Source organism: Armigeres subalbatus, chromosome 2 (assembly GCF_024139115.2).
Source record: "Armigeres subalbatus isolate Guangzhou_Male chromosome 2, GZ_Asu_2, whole genome shotgun sequence".
Taxonomy (NCBI): Eukaryota; Metazoa; Arthropoda; class Insecta; order Diptera; family Culicidae; genus Armigeres; species Armigeres subalbatus.
In genome coordinates this window covers 194,648,896-194,666,112 of record NC_085140.1, presented here as the reverse complement: position 1 = coordinate 194,666,112, position 17,217 = coordinate 194,648,896, and the positions used below count along the sequence as shown (strand labels likewise).

Below are 17,217 nucleotides of genomic sequence, written 5' to 3'. Positions count from 1 at the left end.
GCGGGTAGCCCTAAGCAGCTTTTGCTGAGCAACGTGTTCTCGCCGTTGCCGTTTGATGACGCCGACAATCCGCCAAAAAAGAGGAAGAAGCAACAATCGCAGCTGCCACAGGTGTAACCGGAGCGGAAGGAGAAGTGCCCGCCCGTGTTTGTGAAGGGCGATCCACCGGATTGGCGCCATAAAATTCGACAGCTGATCGCTATGAGGCTGAAATGTAATTTTCGGCTCTGCATCGAGGGCGCAGGCGTGATAGTGATGTCGGCAAACAAGGACCATCATCAATCCGTCTTGGAGTTCCTCGAGGTCCACAATTATAAGTACTACACTTATGACCACCCCGGAACGAAACCACTCAAGGCTTTGCTGCGAGGGTTCCACGACATGAAGGAAAAAGAGCTCCAAGCAGAGCTTGAAAGTTGCGGACTGAAGCCAGTAGCCTTGCACAAGATCGGTCATCACAACAAGGCGAGGAGATATCGCTACCAGCTTTACATGATCCAGGACCTGAAGCTGGTTGGCGTTATAAATTACACCGTCGTTGACTGGGACGCAATGCACAAACTGCTTCAATTTCGGGCACGGCACCAGGAACTGCCGCATGAAGCCGCGCTGCAACAAGTGTGGCGAACCCCATCCGACTGGCAGTGCGAGTGCGACAAAATGAAGATGGCCGATCCCAAGTGCGCCAACTGTGGCGATAAACATCGGGCCACCACAAAGGGATGCCCAAAGCGAGCCGAGTTCCTGGAAATCCGGAAGAAGGCTTCCACCAGGACCATTCCGAAGAACAACCGTGTTCCTGTAATCAACCAGGTGAACTTTCCAGCCATCCCGGCTCCCCGTCGTGTGATTCCAATACTCCCACCGCTACAGCCGCACAAGCGACTGGCAGCGGCAGCTGCATCGGTCCAAGCTCCAGCATCGCTACACGGAGCTAGTGTATATGGGAATACTCATTGGGTTTGATATTTTGGGATCCGTGAGACTTAGAAAGTTGAAATTTGCTCAATTTGTTCAGGAGGTCAAAACTGGACTAGACCTGTAGCTGCCGCGCCACAATACTTCCAGGGGAATTTCTGGATGAACTTCTAGAGGAATTCCTGGGTGAACTTTTGGAGGAATTACTGGATGAAGGACGGAGGTACTTCCGGAGAAATTCCCGGAGGAACTTCCGGAGAAATTCCCGGAGGAACTTCCGGAAGAAATCCTGGAGGAACTTCCGGAGGAATTCCTGGAGGAACTTCCGGGGGAACTTCCGGAGGAATTCCTGGGGGAACTTCCGGTGGAATTCCTGGGGGAAATTCCGGAGGAATTCCTGGGGGAAATTCCGGAGGAATTCCTGGGGGAACTTCCGGAGGAATTCCTGGGGAACTTTCGGAGGAATTCCTGGAGGAACTTCCGGAGGAATTCCTGGGGAAACTTCCGGAGGAATTCCCGGGGGAACTTCCGGAGGAATTCCTGGGGGAACTTCCGGAGGAATTCCTGGGGGAACTTCCGGAGGAATTCCTGGGGGAACTTCCGGAGGAATTCCTGGAGGAATCCCTGGAGGAATTCCTGGAGGAATCCCTGGAGGAACTTCCGGAGGAATTCCTGGAGAAACTCCTCGGAGGAATTCCTGGGTGAACTTCGGGAGGAATTCCGGGAGGAACTTCCGGAGGAATTCCTAGAGGAACTTCCGGAGGAATTCCTAGAGGAATTTCCGGAGGAATTCCTGGAGGAACTTCCGGAGGAATTCCTGGAGGAACTTCCGGAGGAATTCCTGGAGGAACTTCCGGAGGATTTCCTGGAGGAACTTCCGGAGGAATTTCTGGAGAAACTTCCGGAGGAATTCCTGGAGAAACTTCCGGAGGAATTCCTGGAGGAACTTCCGGAGGAATTCCTGGAGGAACTTCCGGAGAAATTCCTGGAGGAACTAACGGAGGAATTCCTGGAGGAATTAACGGAGGAACTTCCAGAGGAATTCTTGGGGGAACTTCCGGAGGAATTCCTGGGGGAACTTCCGGAGGAATTCCTAGAGGAACTTCCGGAGGAATTCCTGAAGGAACTTTTGGAGGAATTCCTGGAGGAACTTCCGAAGGTGTTCCTGGAGGAACTTCCGCAGGAATTTCTGAAGGAACTTCCGGAGGAATTTCTGAAGGAACTTCCGGAGGAATTCCTGGAGGAACTTCCGGAGGAATTCCTGGAGGGACTTCCGGAAGAATTTCTGAAGGAACTTACGGAGGAGTTCCTGGAGGAATTTCCGGAGGAATTCCTGGAGGAACTTCCGGAGGAATTCCTGGAGGAACTTCCGAAGGAATTCCTGGAGGAACTTGCGGAGGAATTCCTGGAGGAACTTACGGAGGATTTCCTGGAGGAACTTCCGGAGAAATTCCTGGAGGAACTTCCGGAGAAATTCGGAAGGAACTTCTGGAGTAATTCCTGGATTAACTTCCGAAGGAATTTCTGAAGGAACTTCTGGAGGAATTCCTGAAGGAACTTTTGGAGGAATTCCTGAGGGAACTTCCGAAGGAACTCCTCGGGGAACTTCCGGAGGAATTCCTGGTGTGAAGTTTTTGACAGTTTGCTATAACATTTAGAAAATTCAAATATCTCTCTATTAGTTAAACTTACTCAGTTATGACTATAAAATCGTTCAGATGGAGTAAAACCAAAGAGCAGATTTTTTTCCCTGAGCGTAGGACAACCTGTGCGACAGTATGGTTTTTGCCTCCTGAACAAAATTGTAGAAGACGCCAGCTTTCTAATTCTTTCGTATTCCGAAATATTTGACCCAACGAGTATTCCCATATACACTAGCGCCGCCTAGCGGACGGGTTCCGAGATAATATGATCTGCGACAGTATGGTTTTACACTTCAGAACAAGATTGTAGAAGACGGCAGCTTTCTAAATCTTACAGAATCCGAAATATTTGACCCAACAAGCTTTCTCATATACACTAGCGCCGCCAAGCGGACGAGTTCCGAAATAATATTATCTGCGACAGAATGGTTTTGGCCTCCTGAACAAAATTGTAGAAGACGGCAGCTCTCTAAATCTTACAGATTCCGAAATATATGATCCAACGAGCTATCTCATATACACTAGCGCCGCCAAGCGGACGAGTTCCGAAATAATATGATCTGCGACGGTATGGTTTTGGCCTCCTGAACAAAATTGTAGAAGACGGAAGCTTTCTAAATCTTTCGGATTCCGAAATATTTGACCCAACGAGTATTCCCATATACACTAGCGCCGCCTAGCGGACGGGTTCCGAGATAATATGATCTGCGACAGTATGGTTTTGGCCTCCTGAACAAAATTGTAGAAGACGACAGCTTTCTAAATCTTACGGATTCCGAAATATTTGACTCAACGAGCATTCCCATATACACTAGTGCCACCAAGCGGACGAGTTCCGAGATAATATGATCTTCGACAGTATGGTTTTACACTAATGAACAAGATTGTAAAAGACGGCAGCTTTCTAAATCTTACAGATTTCGAAATATTTGACCCAGCGATCTTTCTCATATACACTAGCGCCGCCAAGCGGACGAGTTCCGAGATAATATGATCTGCGACAGTATGGTTTTTGCCTCCTGAACAAAATTGTAGAAGACGACAGCTTTCTAAATCTTACGGATTCCGAAATATTTGACTCAAAGGGAATTCATATATACACTAGCGCCGCCAAGCGGACGAGTTCCGAAATAATATAATCAGCGACAGTATGGTTTTGGCCTCCTGAACAAATTTGTAGAAGACAGCAACTTTCTAAATCTCACAGATTTCGAAATATCTTACTAATATTAGCATGAACATCAAGCTGGTGAGCACCAACCACGCAATTTGTATGAAAATCACGACTTGCTCCGACGTTTGGAGGTCCACAGAGGTCATTTTTGGTCCGATCGGAGGTCTCAACATCTCAGACAAATCTTGATGGACGGGAAAATTTGTGAGTCCCTAAATTGTTCGAATCGGTTCATTAACGGCTGAGATATAGCGATTTGAAAATAGCGTTCCGACTGTTTGGGAGGCACGGTCGGAGGAGTGTTAATGAAGTTGCGAGGTGGCTCTGTCCCAGTATGGGGATGTAATGCCAATAAGAAGAAGAAACATACTTAATATGTTGGAAAATATATTTTAAATACTTATATCAATTGATGGACCTTTTGCAAAAAGGTGTAATAGATATTGACCATAGGCTTTTGAACAGCGATTGTAGAATCTCTCCAAAACTCAAGCCCTAGGATTATGCTCTTCATTCAGGACGACAAATTTCCTTAATAAAACAAAACGATTCCGTTCTATCTGGTAGTCAAATGATTAAAATAGACTGAATAAAGGAGTAGGTAATAAAATAGACTGAATAAAGGACTAGGTACCCCTAGAGACCATCGAAGGTACCTCCAGGGGTACATGTACCCCAGGTTGAGAATCGCTGGTCTAGACAACATGGTCAATATCCAGATAGTATACATCGCAAACTCAGAGATTGACACATGATCCGGATGAAGTGTCCTACATTCATTTTTAACCCATGGCCCTGTGGAGCCCGATTCCGCCGAGCAAGCTGGTGGCCTGGTCGCACGTGCTGAGTGGCGTCCATTCTCGTTGATTGGTCGATGAAGAGAAAGGCTGACTCATGGCCTGCTATTCATTGATCAATGTCGGCCAAAAATCCGTTATAGGCCTTTTCATGTGACACTTCCGAGACTGAACTTGTTTACAACAGACAACAGACCGCGCTAACCCGAAGCTGTCACTTTCATAGAAGAACTGTCAATTGACGATAAAATCAGCTGATTTTAAACGTCACGTAAACGTGAAAAGGCCAGGTCGGTGGCACGACGCCATGTTTTTGTAGCCAACATCTCAGTATAAAATTCATGATAGTATGTGTATTGTTTACAAACATCACATTTGATTTTCATAAGGATACAGAACTATCAGTGGGATACGGTCGTGCAATGTTGGCTGCATAACAAACTTATTGTGTTAGATAGGGATGCCACCGGGCTGCCCCTTTCCATTTGTCCATTAAGCGAATGTATAGATTTCCTGACCAACTATTGTTATTTTTTAATGAAAGTGGTTTCATGCCGTTGGTAGTTCGGGTAGCTTGGAAGATGTGACAATTGTTCATAATATATTCAATTAAATTGAAAACAGGAAAAACCCAACTTCGCTAGTGGCGCGCTAGTCTAATTAGGGCCTAATTAGTTAGGTTTATTATGCAACGGACACACCAGTCAAGCAGTTCGACGAACATTGACTCCGCCCCCACGAAAACGCTTCGGTTGCTGCTTTGTTTGAACGTGTGTGAAGTTGTTCGAACAACAATTTGACAGTTGGCGGCTCGGTTGGAAAAAATTAAAACGGTTTCATTTTGGTTTGAGTTGTCGGGGGTGGAGTCAAGGTTCGCCGAACATGTTTGAGCATTTGTAGTGAAGTTGCACAAACCCCCATATATTTGTTGATAGTTGGTGCTCAAGTTGGCGCTTCGGTCAATCGTGTGTGATATTGTTGGTCGAATAAATTGATTGTTCGTGTCGCTGTTGGTGAAATTTGATGGATGTTTGAATAAACGAGAGCTGGAGTCAATGTTGGTCAAACTGCTTGACCGTGTGTACGTTCCATTACGGATTGCGAGAAAAATCCAACTTCGATAGTCCCCCATTCCGGGTTTCAACTTGACTAGCGATATTCATAATAATATTCACCGAAAGCTGGCACTTGCACGCTTCGTAGGTCGAGTGGGACTGGTAACCGCCGAAACAACCGGCTCGTGTCGGTTCGTCAGGTCATCTCCCGGGAGGATGGCCATCCGGCATTACGACCTGTGATGGTGCCATTGGGTCGCCCGACCAATGTTTTCCAGTGCATCAGCGTACTCGTATGCAAGTGTTGTGAGAACGTCCGAAAGGTTCACGCTTGTCTGGCCAGTGGCCAGTGGAGATATATCAGCTTCCACACTGATATTCTTCTCTCCCCCTTCATACGGGAGCTTGGCACAAGGAAGGTCGTGTGATATGTGCCATTACAAATATTGCCCTCCGCTCGCTTTCAAATCGACTTCCATACAAACATTCTTCATGCCATATCATTGATCAATTTTTATAAATTGGCTAAGGAGTCATTCCTTAAAATATATCTTTAAAATAGAGCAAGACTTGGATCTAGCAAGCCTTGGAACGAGCGATTTGAAAGGATGTTCTTGATTACTTTGAGTAGGTTTCCGGTGATCCCCCAAAGCTTCAGTTTCTTCAAAACTTCAGCCAACCACCCAGTTGTGATTGTGAGCCTCCAAGGAAGATTCTACCACATCGAGTATCGGATTTCATTAAGACTTTAAGGCAAAGTCCAGCTCGTCAAGCGTGTTAGCTTGATTATAATCTTGGTTGTTGTCAGGGGGATCTGGAAAGCTGATATCTCTGATGCCGGGTCTAAGTGATACCTAAATAAAGAATTAAAAAAAAAAAAAAAATCTAAGTGATTTTCCGGAAGTGTTCCGGATCTAGCCGATAGGACGACTGTAGTTCCCCGTTCCAGGCAGTTTTTCAATGTTGTTGGCCCGAATAATGAAATTTTGCTTATTTCAACCCTTTTGTTTAACCCCCGTATACTCTGGTATACGCGGTCATATCTAGACAAACATTTGAAAAGGGCACCTCAACGACAGTGGCCGGCGGGTCCCGGTCAAGTTCACGCTCAATTTCCCAGTTGAGCTGACCCCACGATGGCTGACCCCATGCATTCCCATGGGACCATGGTCCCAGTTGACGAGGGATAATATTTTAAGGCGATTTAAGCACTGCACCCATGGGCTTCCAAGAGGTTTTTTATGCTTTTGCTGCTCATTTGTCATGTTGTTAGCATCAATCAATATGCGAACAATTTTAGTAATGGTGTGAATTAATCACTACGTGTCTAATTTTCATATTCATTGCATAATTATAGAAAAATATTGGTGCAGACTGAGGATTCCTTTAATTGTACCTTATTTAAATACACTCATTTATTTTTTTTTAATGAAAGCTTCGAATACTTTGGAAAAAAAAGGTCGTCCTTTCTTCTCAATTTCATGATAATTGTAAGATTTGCTATTTATTAGAGCACTTTGAAGGTTGCGATTGCCGAGCACTAATTACGTAAGGGCTATCGGGGAAAGGAGGAGTTCCGTTATTATCTCACGCTCCATATAAATATAATCCATATTTAAATAAAAAAAAATCTTACATGGTGAGACGGGGAACTTAGAAAAATCCTTCATTTAATAAACGTAGAAACGAAGATGATTTGTTGATATTATGGGGTCTATAATAAGGAAATTTAAATGCAATCTCTATTATTAAGAGAATTTTATGAGTTTATGATCTTAATATTTTTATGCTAAAGAATTAGGGCTTTGTAAAATGTGATACACGACTGAGCATACCAAATAAACAAACTACTTAAAGTATCTTAATATTTACACTAGTGTTCGAGATTTTGCGAGATTTTTGTTATTTTATTCTTTGTTTTTCCATTCTGGAAATATTTTATGCATTTTGCAAACATTGAAATCCGAGCTCACTTTAGTTTTTAATTAGAACTGCAGTATTCCCTGAGAAATTCTTGTAAGTTTTCGTAAGAGTTCAAAATTTCTGTAATTACTTAGCTTAGCTTGATTGACTGTACCCATCGTAGTTGCTAGTCGTGATTGGCCGAGAAACAACAAATAATGCACAGCTCACCAATTGAATAGTCTTCGGTAAAAAAAAAATAAGACACGCATTGCTTCACCGTTTTTGTATCATCATGAATATATCGTTCAAAAGAAATAATTAGTCGCTTACCAAGGCGATTTCCAATATATTTCCCTCCCAACTAACATACTATTCCTTTCCAGTGCGCTCATGGAAATGCAGTCTCTTGTAGCAATGAGTGTAGAACTAATTTTCCTCCCCTTATCCTAATTGACTGTGAGGACGTGGCCGGCATCGTTATTAATCTTGAATTAAAGAAACGTGTAGCCAACTACGCTACGGGACCCCCCTTACCGGGACAGGTATATCTGTTAAGTTAAGAGGCCGAGTTTTGTTGAACAACGAAAACATATCTTCTGGACTTGTAGGGACGTCCTACTAATAAAAAAAAATTAGAAAAATATGCGGCATACTTAAATAATATCCAATTGATTCTTATCTATATTTTGGAAAGGTTTACAAAAGAAATATCGTTCGAACTCCCATTGGTTATATTTAAAAGCATATAACCGTGGGGGCTAAAAATATGTGTAGACAGTCACGATGATTGCTCTTGTCCAAAAAACATGTTTCAGCTTCGTTTAAATCTAATCCTAGTTTGAAGTCAAAACAGGAATGTATAATTCTTGAAACAATCTGGTTTTTGAACTTTGGTGAAATTAATAAACCAGAATGTTATCATGCTTTGCTAACATTTATTGGCAGAGGAAGTGATTGGCATTGAAATTCCGAAAAATCTGTATGAAAATGCACATTTTGCAAAGCCAAGTTCGATACTTTGCCGAAAAAATTATCATAGAAAACATACGATGCAATGAAGAATGAGGAAATATCATTTCATTTATTTAGTTAACATCTTAACAGATAACACTGAATCAACAATTTGACGCCACAATGCACGGTTCGAGGCCGCATCTCTCCATCCTCGGATACGCCCCACGCTCGCCAAGTCGTTCTGCACCTGGTCTGCCCATCTCGCTCGCTGCGCTCCACGCCGTCTCGTACCTGCCGGATCGGAAGCGAACACCATCTTTGCAGGGTTGCTGTCCGGCATTCTTGCAACATGTCCTGCCGGCTTTAGCTACCTTCTGGATACTGGGTTCGCCGTAGAGTTGGGCGAGCTCATGGTTCATTCTTCGCCGCCACACACCGTCTTCTTGCACACCGCCAAAGATGGTCCTAAGCACCCGTCTCTCGAATACTCCGAGTGCTTGCAAGTCCTCCTCGAGCATTGTCCATGTTTCATGTCCGTAGAGGACTACCGGTCTTATTAACGTCTTGTACATGACACATTTGGTGCGGTGGCGAATCTTTTTCGACCGCAGTTTCTTCTGGAGCCCGTAGTAGGCCCGACTTCCACAGATGATGCGCCTTCGTATTTCACGACTAACGTTGTTGTCAGCCGTTAGCAAGGATCCGAGGTAGACGAATTCCTCGACCACCTCGAAGGTATCCCCGACTATCGTAACACTGCTTCCCAGGCGGGCCCTGTCGCGCTCGGTTCCGCCCACAAGCATGTACTTTGTCTTTGACGCATTCACCACCAGTCCAACTTTTGTTGCTTCACGTTTCAGGCGGGTGTACAGTTCTGCCACCTTTGCAAATGTTCGGCCGACAATGTCCATGTCATCCGCGAAGCAAATAAATTGGCTGGATCTGTTGAAAATCGTACCCCGGCTGTTACACCCGGCTCTCCGCATGACACCTTCTAGCGCAATGTTGAACAACAGGCACGAAAGTCCATCACCTTGTCTTAGTCCCCGGCGCGATTCGAACGAACTGGAGTGTTCGCCCGAAATCTTCACACAGTTTTGCACACCATCCACCGTTGCTTTAATCAGTCTGGTAAGCTTCCCAGGGAAGCTGTTCTCGTCCATAATTTTCCATAGCTCTACGCGATCTATACTGTCGTATGCCGCCTTGAAATCAACGAATAGATGGTGCGTTGGGACCTGGTATTCACGGCATTTTTGAAGGATTTGCCGTACAGTAAAGATCTGGTCCGTTGTCGAGCGGCCGTCAACGAAGCCGGCTTGATAACTTCCCACGAACTCGTTCACTAATGGTGACAGACGACGGAAGATGATCTGGGATATCACTTTGTAGGCGGCATTAAGGATGATGATCGCGCGAAAGTTCTCACACTCCAGTTTGTCGCCTTTCTTGTAGATGGGGCATATAACCCCTTCCTTCCACTCCTCCGGTAGCTGTTCGGTTTCCCAGATTCTGACTATCAGTTTGTGCAGGCAAGTGGCCAGCTTTTCCGGGCCCATCTTGATGAGCTCAGCTCCGATACCATCCTTACCAGCTGCTTTATTGGTCTTTAGCTGTTGAATGGCATCCTTAACTTCCCTCAAGGTGGGGGCTGGTTGGCTTCCATCGTCCGCTGAACTGACGTAGTCATCTCCTCCGCTGCCTTGACTTTCACTGCCTGTACTCTCAGCGCCATTCAGATGTTCCTCGTAGTGCTGCTTCCACCTTTCGATCACCACACGTTCGTCCGTCAAGATGCTCCCATCCTTATCCCGGCACATTTCGGCTCGCGGCACGAAGCCTTTGCGGGATGCGTTGAGCTTCTGATAGAACTTGCGTGTATCTTGAGAACGGCACAGCTGTTCCATCTCCTCGCACTCCGCTTCTTCCAGGCGGCGTTTCTTCTCCTGAAAAAGGCGGGTCTGCTGTCTCCGCTTCCGTCTATAACGTTCCACGTTCTGCCGGGTACCTTGCTGCAGCGCGACAGCCCGCGCTGCGTCCTTCTCCTCCAGAATCTGTCTGCACTCTTCGTCGAACCAATCGTTCCGTCGACTTCGACCCATATACCCGACGTTGTTCTCCGCTGCGTCGTTAATGGCTGCTTTAACTGTACTCCAGCAGTCCTCAAGAGGGGCCCCATCGAGCTCACCCTCTTCCGGCAACGCTGCCTCGAGATGCTGCGCGTATGCAGTGGCGACATCAGGTTGCTTCAGTCGCTCTAGGTCGTACCGCGGCGGTCGTCGGTACCGAACATTGTTGATGACGGATAGTTTTGGGCGCAGTTTAACCATCACCAGATAGTGGTCCGAGTCGATGTTAGCGCCACGATATGTCCTGACGTCGATAATGTCGGAAAAGTGCCGTCCATCAATCAGAACGTGGTCGATTTGTGATTCTGTCTGCAGTGGTGATCTCCAGGTGTACCGATACGGGAGGCTGTGTTGGAAGTAGGTGCTACGAATGGCCATATTCTTGGAGGCGGCAAAATCAATTAGTCGTATGCCGTTTTCGTTCGTCAGCCGGTGAGCGCTGAACTTTCCAATAGTCGGTCTAAACTCCTCCTCTTGGCCAACCTGAGCGTTTGAATCTCCTATGATGATTTTGACGTCGTGGCTTGGGCAGCTGTCGTACTCACGTTCCAGCTGCGCGTAGAATGCGTCCTTATCATCATCAGTGCTTCCGGAGTGTGGGCTATGGACGTTGATTATGCTGAAGTTGAAGAACCGTCCTTTGATACTCATCCTGCACATTCTTTCATTGATCGGCCACCACCCGATCACGCGCCTTTGCATATCGCCCATCACTATGAAAGCTGTTCCCAGCTCGTGTGTGTTGCCGCAGCTCTGGTAGATGGTATGATTACCTCTAAACGTTCGCACCATTGATCCCTTCCAACAAACCTCCTGCAGCGCTACGATGCCGAATCCACGGTCCTTGAGCACATCGGCGAGTATGCGTGTGCTCCCGATGAAGTTGAGAGATTTGCAGTTCCACGAACCGAGTTTCCAATCGCTAGTCCATTTTCGTCCCAGTGGTCTTCGCCGATGGTTCCGGTCCGTACTCTCTTGTTGATTGTTCGTTGCTTATGATTTTTTAAAGGCTGGCTTGCAGGGCCTGACACCAAACCCCCTAAATTTCCGGAGGACCATTCCTCCTTATTTCCGGTGGACCATGGTGCACAGTTTCACTTAGAGTCCCTCGCTGGCACTCGGACGATGATCAGCCGCCCCTAACATGGAGAACAGACGCTGTTGTGAGCCGATCCTGACATGGAGAACAGACGCTCAATAAGATTTGCACCTCCGGAGAGGAGCAAACCCCCCTTCCCTGTCAGCATACGACCATAGTTCCCACCGGGGTTGGTTACCCGATCTTCCCTAAGGTTGCTCGTATCCCGGCCAGCACCGCGGGGAGGTAGGGATAGGAGTTGCTGCGTAAGAGGCTAAGGACCGCGAGATGGGGTCTATTTTATTCCTTCAGGTACGCGAAGTACCAATGGTACGCTTTACCCAGCATTTGCCGTGCCGTGCCGTGTGATACATGAAAATACTGATACTTTTGAAATTTTCTGGGGGGGCATAAGTGGGTCTGGAAAGCAAACTGCCACCCCACCCCCCTCCCCACCTTTGTTGCCTGTGGACATGGTAAGCCATCGTTCGGGACGATAAGGCCAGACTCTGTAGCTGCGCTTAACACTATATTTTCTCTGAGATTGACGGAGCGGTTACCTCAGGCCTGGTGGTAGTCATTGATGTCACCGAGAATCAATGTCGTCGAAGACAGAGATTTGAATATTCTATGGAGATATTGGAGATTATTCCACATATTAGTTCCACTGGAAGTCGAGGGTGCTGTACCTGCGGTTTATTTGACGGAGTTAAGGTTGATAATCATTGGAGGAGGAACAGCGATAGGGTCTTGATGGTCTAGAACCCACAACTAGCGAAGGAGCAAGGGGTTTTGTGGTAGCGGTCCATACACGCCCTGCATACGCAGGATTGGCAAAAGTTTTCGGCCAACTCCATTTTCAACCGCGCGTGTTGACGATCGACAGTGGCTACTAGATGCGACGAAAAGACAATTTTTGCACTCCGTCAACCGACACTGATAGTCGACCGGTACCAACATGGGTTCGTAGACCCACTCACAATTCGCACCGTGGTCAGCACCGTAACTGGGCGGCCCCTATCGTGGAGGCGACGTCTGTGATAATGGAGGCGCACGATGTATGATGATGGTGGAGCTGTCGGCTTGGGGAGGTGTGATGCCCGCACCTGCGTGACTATAGATGCCGATGAAGTTGAAAAATTTAGCGAAACAATTACTTAGGAAAAAAAATAAAGATAAATAAACAGTACGAAAAATCTACAACTGTCTCGCAAGGATGCTTAACCAAACAGCAAAAATGGTAAGGGAAGGTGGGGAGACTTGATCCCCGGGAAGACTTGATCACCCCTGTTTTATCGAGAACTAAAGTAGTTCTGTTCTAGCGTATTTTTAGTATAGATCCTCTAGACAAATGACTTTTATGTGGTGAATTATTTTTTGGATTGACAACCTTATTTATTCTGCTGGGCAGTTTGAACAACTTTTCGTAACCATAACCAAATGCTTTCGATTTTTCAAAGCACAAAGCCATAAATATTCGTAATGATCTGTACTGATGAAAATGTCAACATTCCATCGAAGTTTTGGGATATTTGGATTTGAAGTTATTTCCTCAACATGGTCACCTTAGTCACCCATACAAGAATTTGGCGAAAAATTTCAAAAATATATAGGGGAACGGTTCGGCACTTCATCCCATAGCTCCTATTTCCATCCCATCAAAAACAAAGCAATGAAAAAGAGTTTTGTTTGTTTCTTATTTTTGTGATTTTTTTCGCCGGTGAGCACGCGTGTTAGCAAAAAGAAGCGACGAGATTGGTGCTGTATTTCTTTGTTTTGCGATGAGATGAATATATGTTCAGTGAGATGGAAAACGGAACAGTTCCCCTACATAAATCTGTTCTCAGGCTTCTAATTTTTTGTAGATTCGACAGATTTGATGAAGGGCTGGAAGGAAAAAATATTTATTGCGTAGATATCATAGAAAGGGCACCAAATTTTAAAATTGCATGTTCTGGCGAATTTAAAAACAAACATCGTTCATGTATACGCACAGCAATTTGAAAATTCCGCGTACTTTGATTAAATATATTTATATATTTAAAAATTCTGAGGGCACCTTTCTGATTTTATCAAAGCAAGTTCTTAAAGAGAGTTCAATATCCCCAAAAAAAAGTCGATTTTTGGCAGCACTCCAAAAAATCGATTGTATATCAATAACAAAAATAATTTAAGGACTGTCATACATCAGTATTAGTTTAATACTACATATATTTCTTAGAGAGTCTGTGTGGAAATCGAGTATGTCTATTTATTTTTGGCTGTGATACATCGGAAATCAGAAACGGGAATCAAGTCTCCCCAGTCTCCCCTATAGTTCGAACTACTTAACAAATTTGAAAAATGAGGATTTGGTCAAATTGAACAAATCAGCACATTTAACAACATCTGTGAATTGTTAAATTTGAATATGGTAAAATTAAGAAAGTTGAGCAACCTGTAAACTCTGCAATTATCGAATATTGAACGATTTGACAATTTTGAAATAGGGGAAGTGTACCGGTTTTGGCCTAATTTGGCCATCCCTGAAAAATGTCTATTTTCCAAAAAAAAATACCGAACACTTTCAACAGTGAAGAAGCATGAGATATATATCTCCTGTTAGAGCTAATGAAACCCTCAAAATTTGCTTTATTTTTGGAGTTATGCGGGAAACTGGCCAAATTAGGAACATAGCCAAAACTGGTACAGTTCCCCTATTCATAAATTTATCAATTTGACAAACTGATAAATAGGTCAATTGAGCTGATAAATTGTTGGCCCTTCTTAGCCTAGCGGTAAGATGCGCGATGCCAATCTAGAGCATTTTCGGTTTGGAAATTTTTCGGCTTCCCTGGGTGTAAAAGTATTCATCGTGTTAGCCTCATGATATACGAATGCAAAAATGGCAACTTGGCTTAAAAACCTCGCGGTTAATAACTGTGGATGTGCTAAATGAACACTAAACAGCGAGGCGGCAATGTCCCGGTGGGGGTTGTAATGCCAATAAGAAAAAGATGAAGCTGATAAATATGGCGAATCGGGTAAATTTGTCAAATAGGCGAAAATGGGGAAAATTTAACAAATTAATGACATCATCGGTGTTGTTGGGTAAATCGAGTTAATTTGGTGAATCAAAGAAAAGCTATATCGATCGTATTGATCGAATGAAATTGAAAAAGTTGGTAAGACAACGAAAATTTACTGAATTTGACAAACTACGCAAAACAACAAAATTAGTAACTTGGATTATTTGGGCAGAGTGGATAGGAAATATGTCGAAATTTAACGAAATTTAGAATAAAGTTGAATTAAATTGGAAGGGAAAGGAAAGTGCTGCGTACAATCTATGGTGGGGTGCAGATGGCGGACGGTACGTGGAGGAGGTGCGCAGCGGGCAAGGTGGATCGGTCAGGTGGAAGATTACTTGCGGTCCATCCGACTGCGTGGTTGGCGACGTGTAGCCATGGACCGAGTCGAATGGAGAAGACTCTTATATACCGCACAGGCGACTTCGGCCTTAGTCTGAATAAATGAAATGAATAAATTGGAAGGGAATTTTTAAAATATGAAATTTGAGACAAAATGCAATTCGGACAAATTTACATGTAAACAAACTACGGCAGTCAACAATTATGGTACAAAAAACTTGATGCATTGCGGTAATATGATAAATACAACCCGACTCCAAAGGCATTGGCAAGCTGTTCGTATTCATGCATACTCTCATCACAACCACGTGCTTTTTGTTGCTTTTTGTACTGTACTGAGGGGTATCGTTTTTTGCTGATATTTTTCGTTGAACAAAACGATTGAACGTTCAACAAAACGATCTACGGTTGAGTGACCTTTCGGTCTCATTTGAATAAAAAAACACCAAACCGAAAACATAATTTAGCATATTACAATTTAGAACAACATTTCACATTTAGAACAGAACACTCTTTTCCACCACAACTTTAATTCAAACCAAGCATAAGCGCCACAGTGGCCGTCAGAGATTTTCAGTTTTTTATGACGTTGGATTAATATGAAACTGTTTCATTATATGACGCGAAATGATACGATTCGTTACCTCCATTAGAAGGTGATATAATAAAATGCTGCAATGTATCATGATTCAAAATCCATGGAAATCTAAAGCCACTCTCCAATGCTATTCGTCAATGAAAAAAACACCATGCTAATGAAATCAGTAACAGATACTGAAACGATATGAGATACGCGAAAATGTTCACTTCTGTTGAAAAAGGTTTACATTCCCTCTTTTTAGGGCTGCATTGATACATAGGATCATGTTTACCCTTTCAATCGAACATCACACCAGAGCACCAAAAATAGCAACCCTTCGTACATTCTAGCACTCGCAAAACAGCATCAACCATATCGGTTTCATCTACTTTCTCGCATTGGTTTCAAAGCGTTATCGAATCGAAACAAACGAAGAAGCAGCACTGTATCAGTACAATCAGATTATCGGATAGGTAAGGTGGCATGAAAAACAGTCTTTGATTGGAAATTTTGGAACCACAACAGAGCAATCATGAAATGTTGTCTTAAACTTGTAGAAGTAAAAATTGTACGGAAGAGGCGTTGCAAAATAAAAAAAAACTGAAAGCAAAATATTGTCGTCGGTCCCGTTTCAGTGATCTATGTTGTTGATAATTGTGTCATGCTATTAGAATTAAGGTGAATAAAAACGAACAAGCAAACTGAATTCAACCCAAGGCAAAGGTATGAATAGCTTGAAAAGCAATCAGTAACCAGAGACTAAGATTTCAACTTCAATCATTTACTGTTCTCTAGCTTTAAATCGCCAAATGTTCCTGTTCCTTTATTGCACAATTTTGAACTTGGGGTTTCCACTCATATACCTAAACATTTGATAGCTTAAGGTCTTAGTCTAGGTAAAATTGAAAACAAGAAAGATACGAAATAATTTACAACTTGATGTCTAAATAGCAATATCTCTCCTTTTTCTCGATGGATTGATGAGAAGATTCCACTGTCTTAGGCTATAAGAAATATTGAAACGAGCTTCGATGTTCAAATCCGGGTATGCAACATCCCGGTCGTTTGTCCTTGTGAAACAAATAAATGGATCTTCAAGCAAACAATGCGTATATTTAAAGAAAGAAATGGCCCCTATTTTGAAACTATCAATCTGAATTTCCAAACAATCATTTGCATCGAATAGAGCCATCGGGGTAAGACGGTATAATGCGCTCTACCTGGTCAAAACACCCCCTTTGATTTCTAGAAAACTATAAACTAAGGGTAACACCATCATACTATGTGCATGTGGAAGTATTTTTGTATTGCATAATGAAAATAATAACAAAATACAAAAAGTTACGGTTTTGATGTAACTTTAATGTTTGTTTACTCAACACTCTGGAGCGACGCTAGCATACTGTCCGCAAAACTTGCACTGGAACAGTTGGGCAACAAAATAATATTTCTCAGTGGTTAATATGATATAAAATTGCTTCCATCTTCAAAAATGTAACATTTTTCGGAAAGGAAAGATTACGTAGCGCAAAAATTGACCATTTTCAACCCTCTTAAGAATCTTGACCGAAGAA

The 17,217-nt window shown here is 43.8% G+C and overlaps 1 protein-coding gene across 1 annotated transcript; it reads right to left on the bottom strand.

The window, feature by feature from the left end:
* Nucleotides 1–7,292: 7,292 nt before the first annotated feature.
* LOC134209467 (uncharacterized) lies at nucleotides 7,293–16,736 on the bottom strand. Its single transcript, XM_062685451.1, has 3 exons — nucleotides 12,127–16,736; nucleotides 10,042–12,073; nucleotides 7,293–7,301 (listed from the first exon to the last, which is right to left on the bottom strand). Exons 2-3 carry the CDS (start codon nucleotides 11,365–11,367, stop codon nucleotides 7,293–7,295), a joined length of 1,335 nt encoding a protein of 444 aa, XP_062541435.1. The 5' UTR covers nucleotides 11,368–12,073; nucleotides 12,127–16,736.
* Nucleotides 16,737–17,217: the final 481 nt, after the last annotated feature.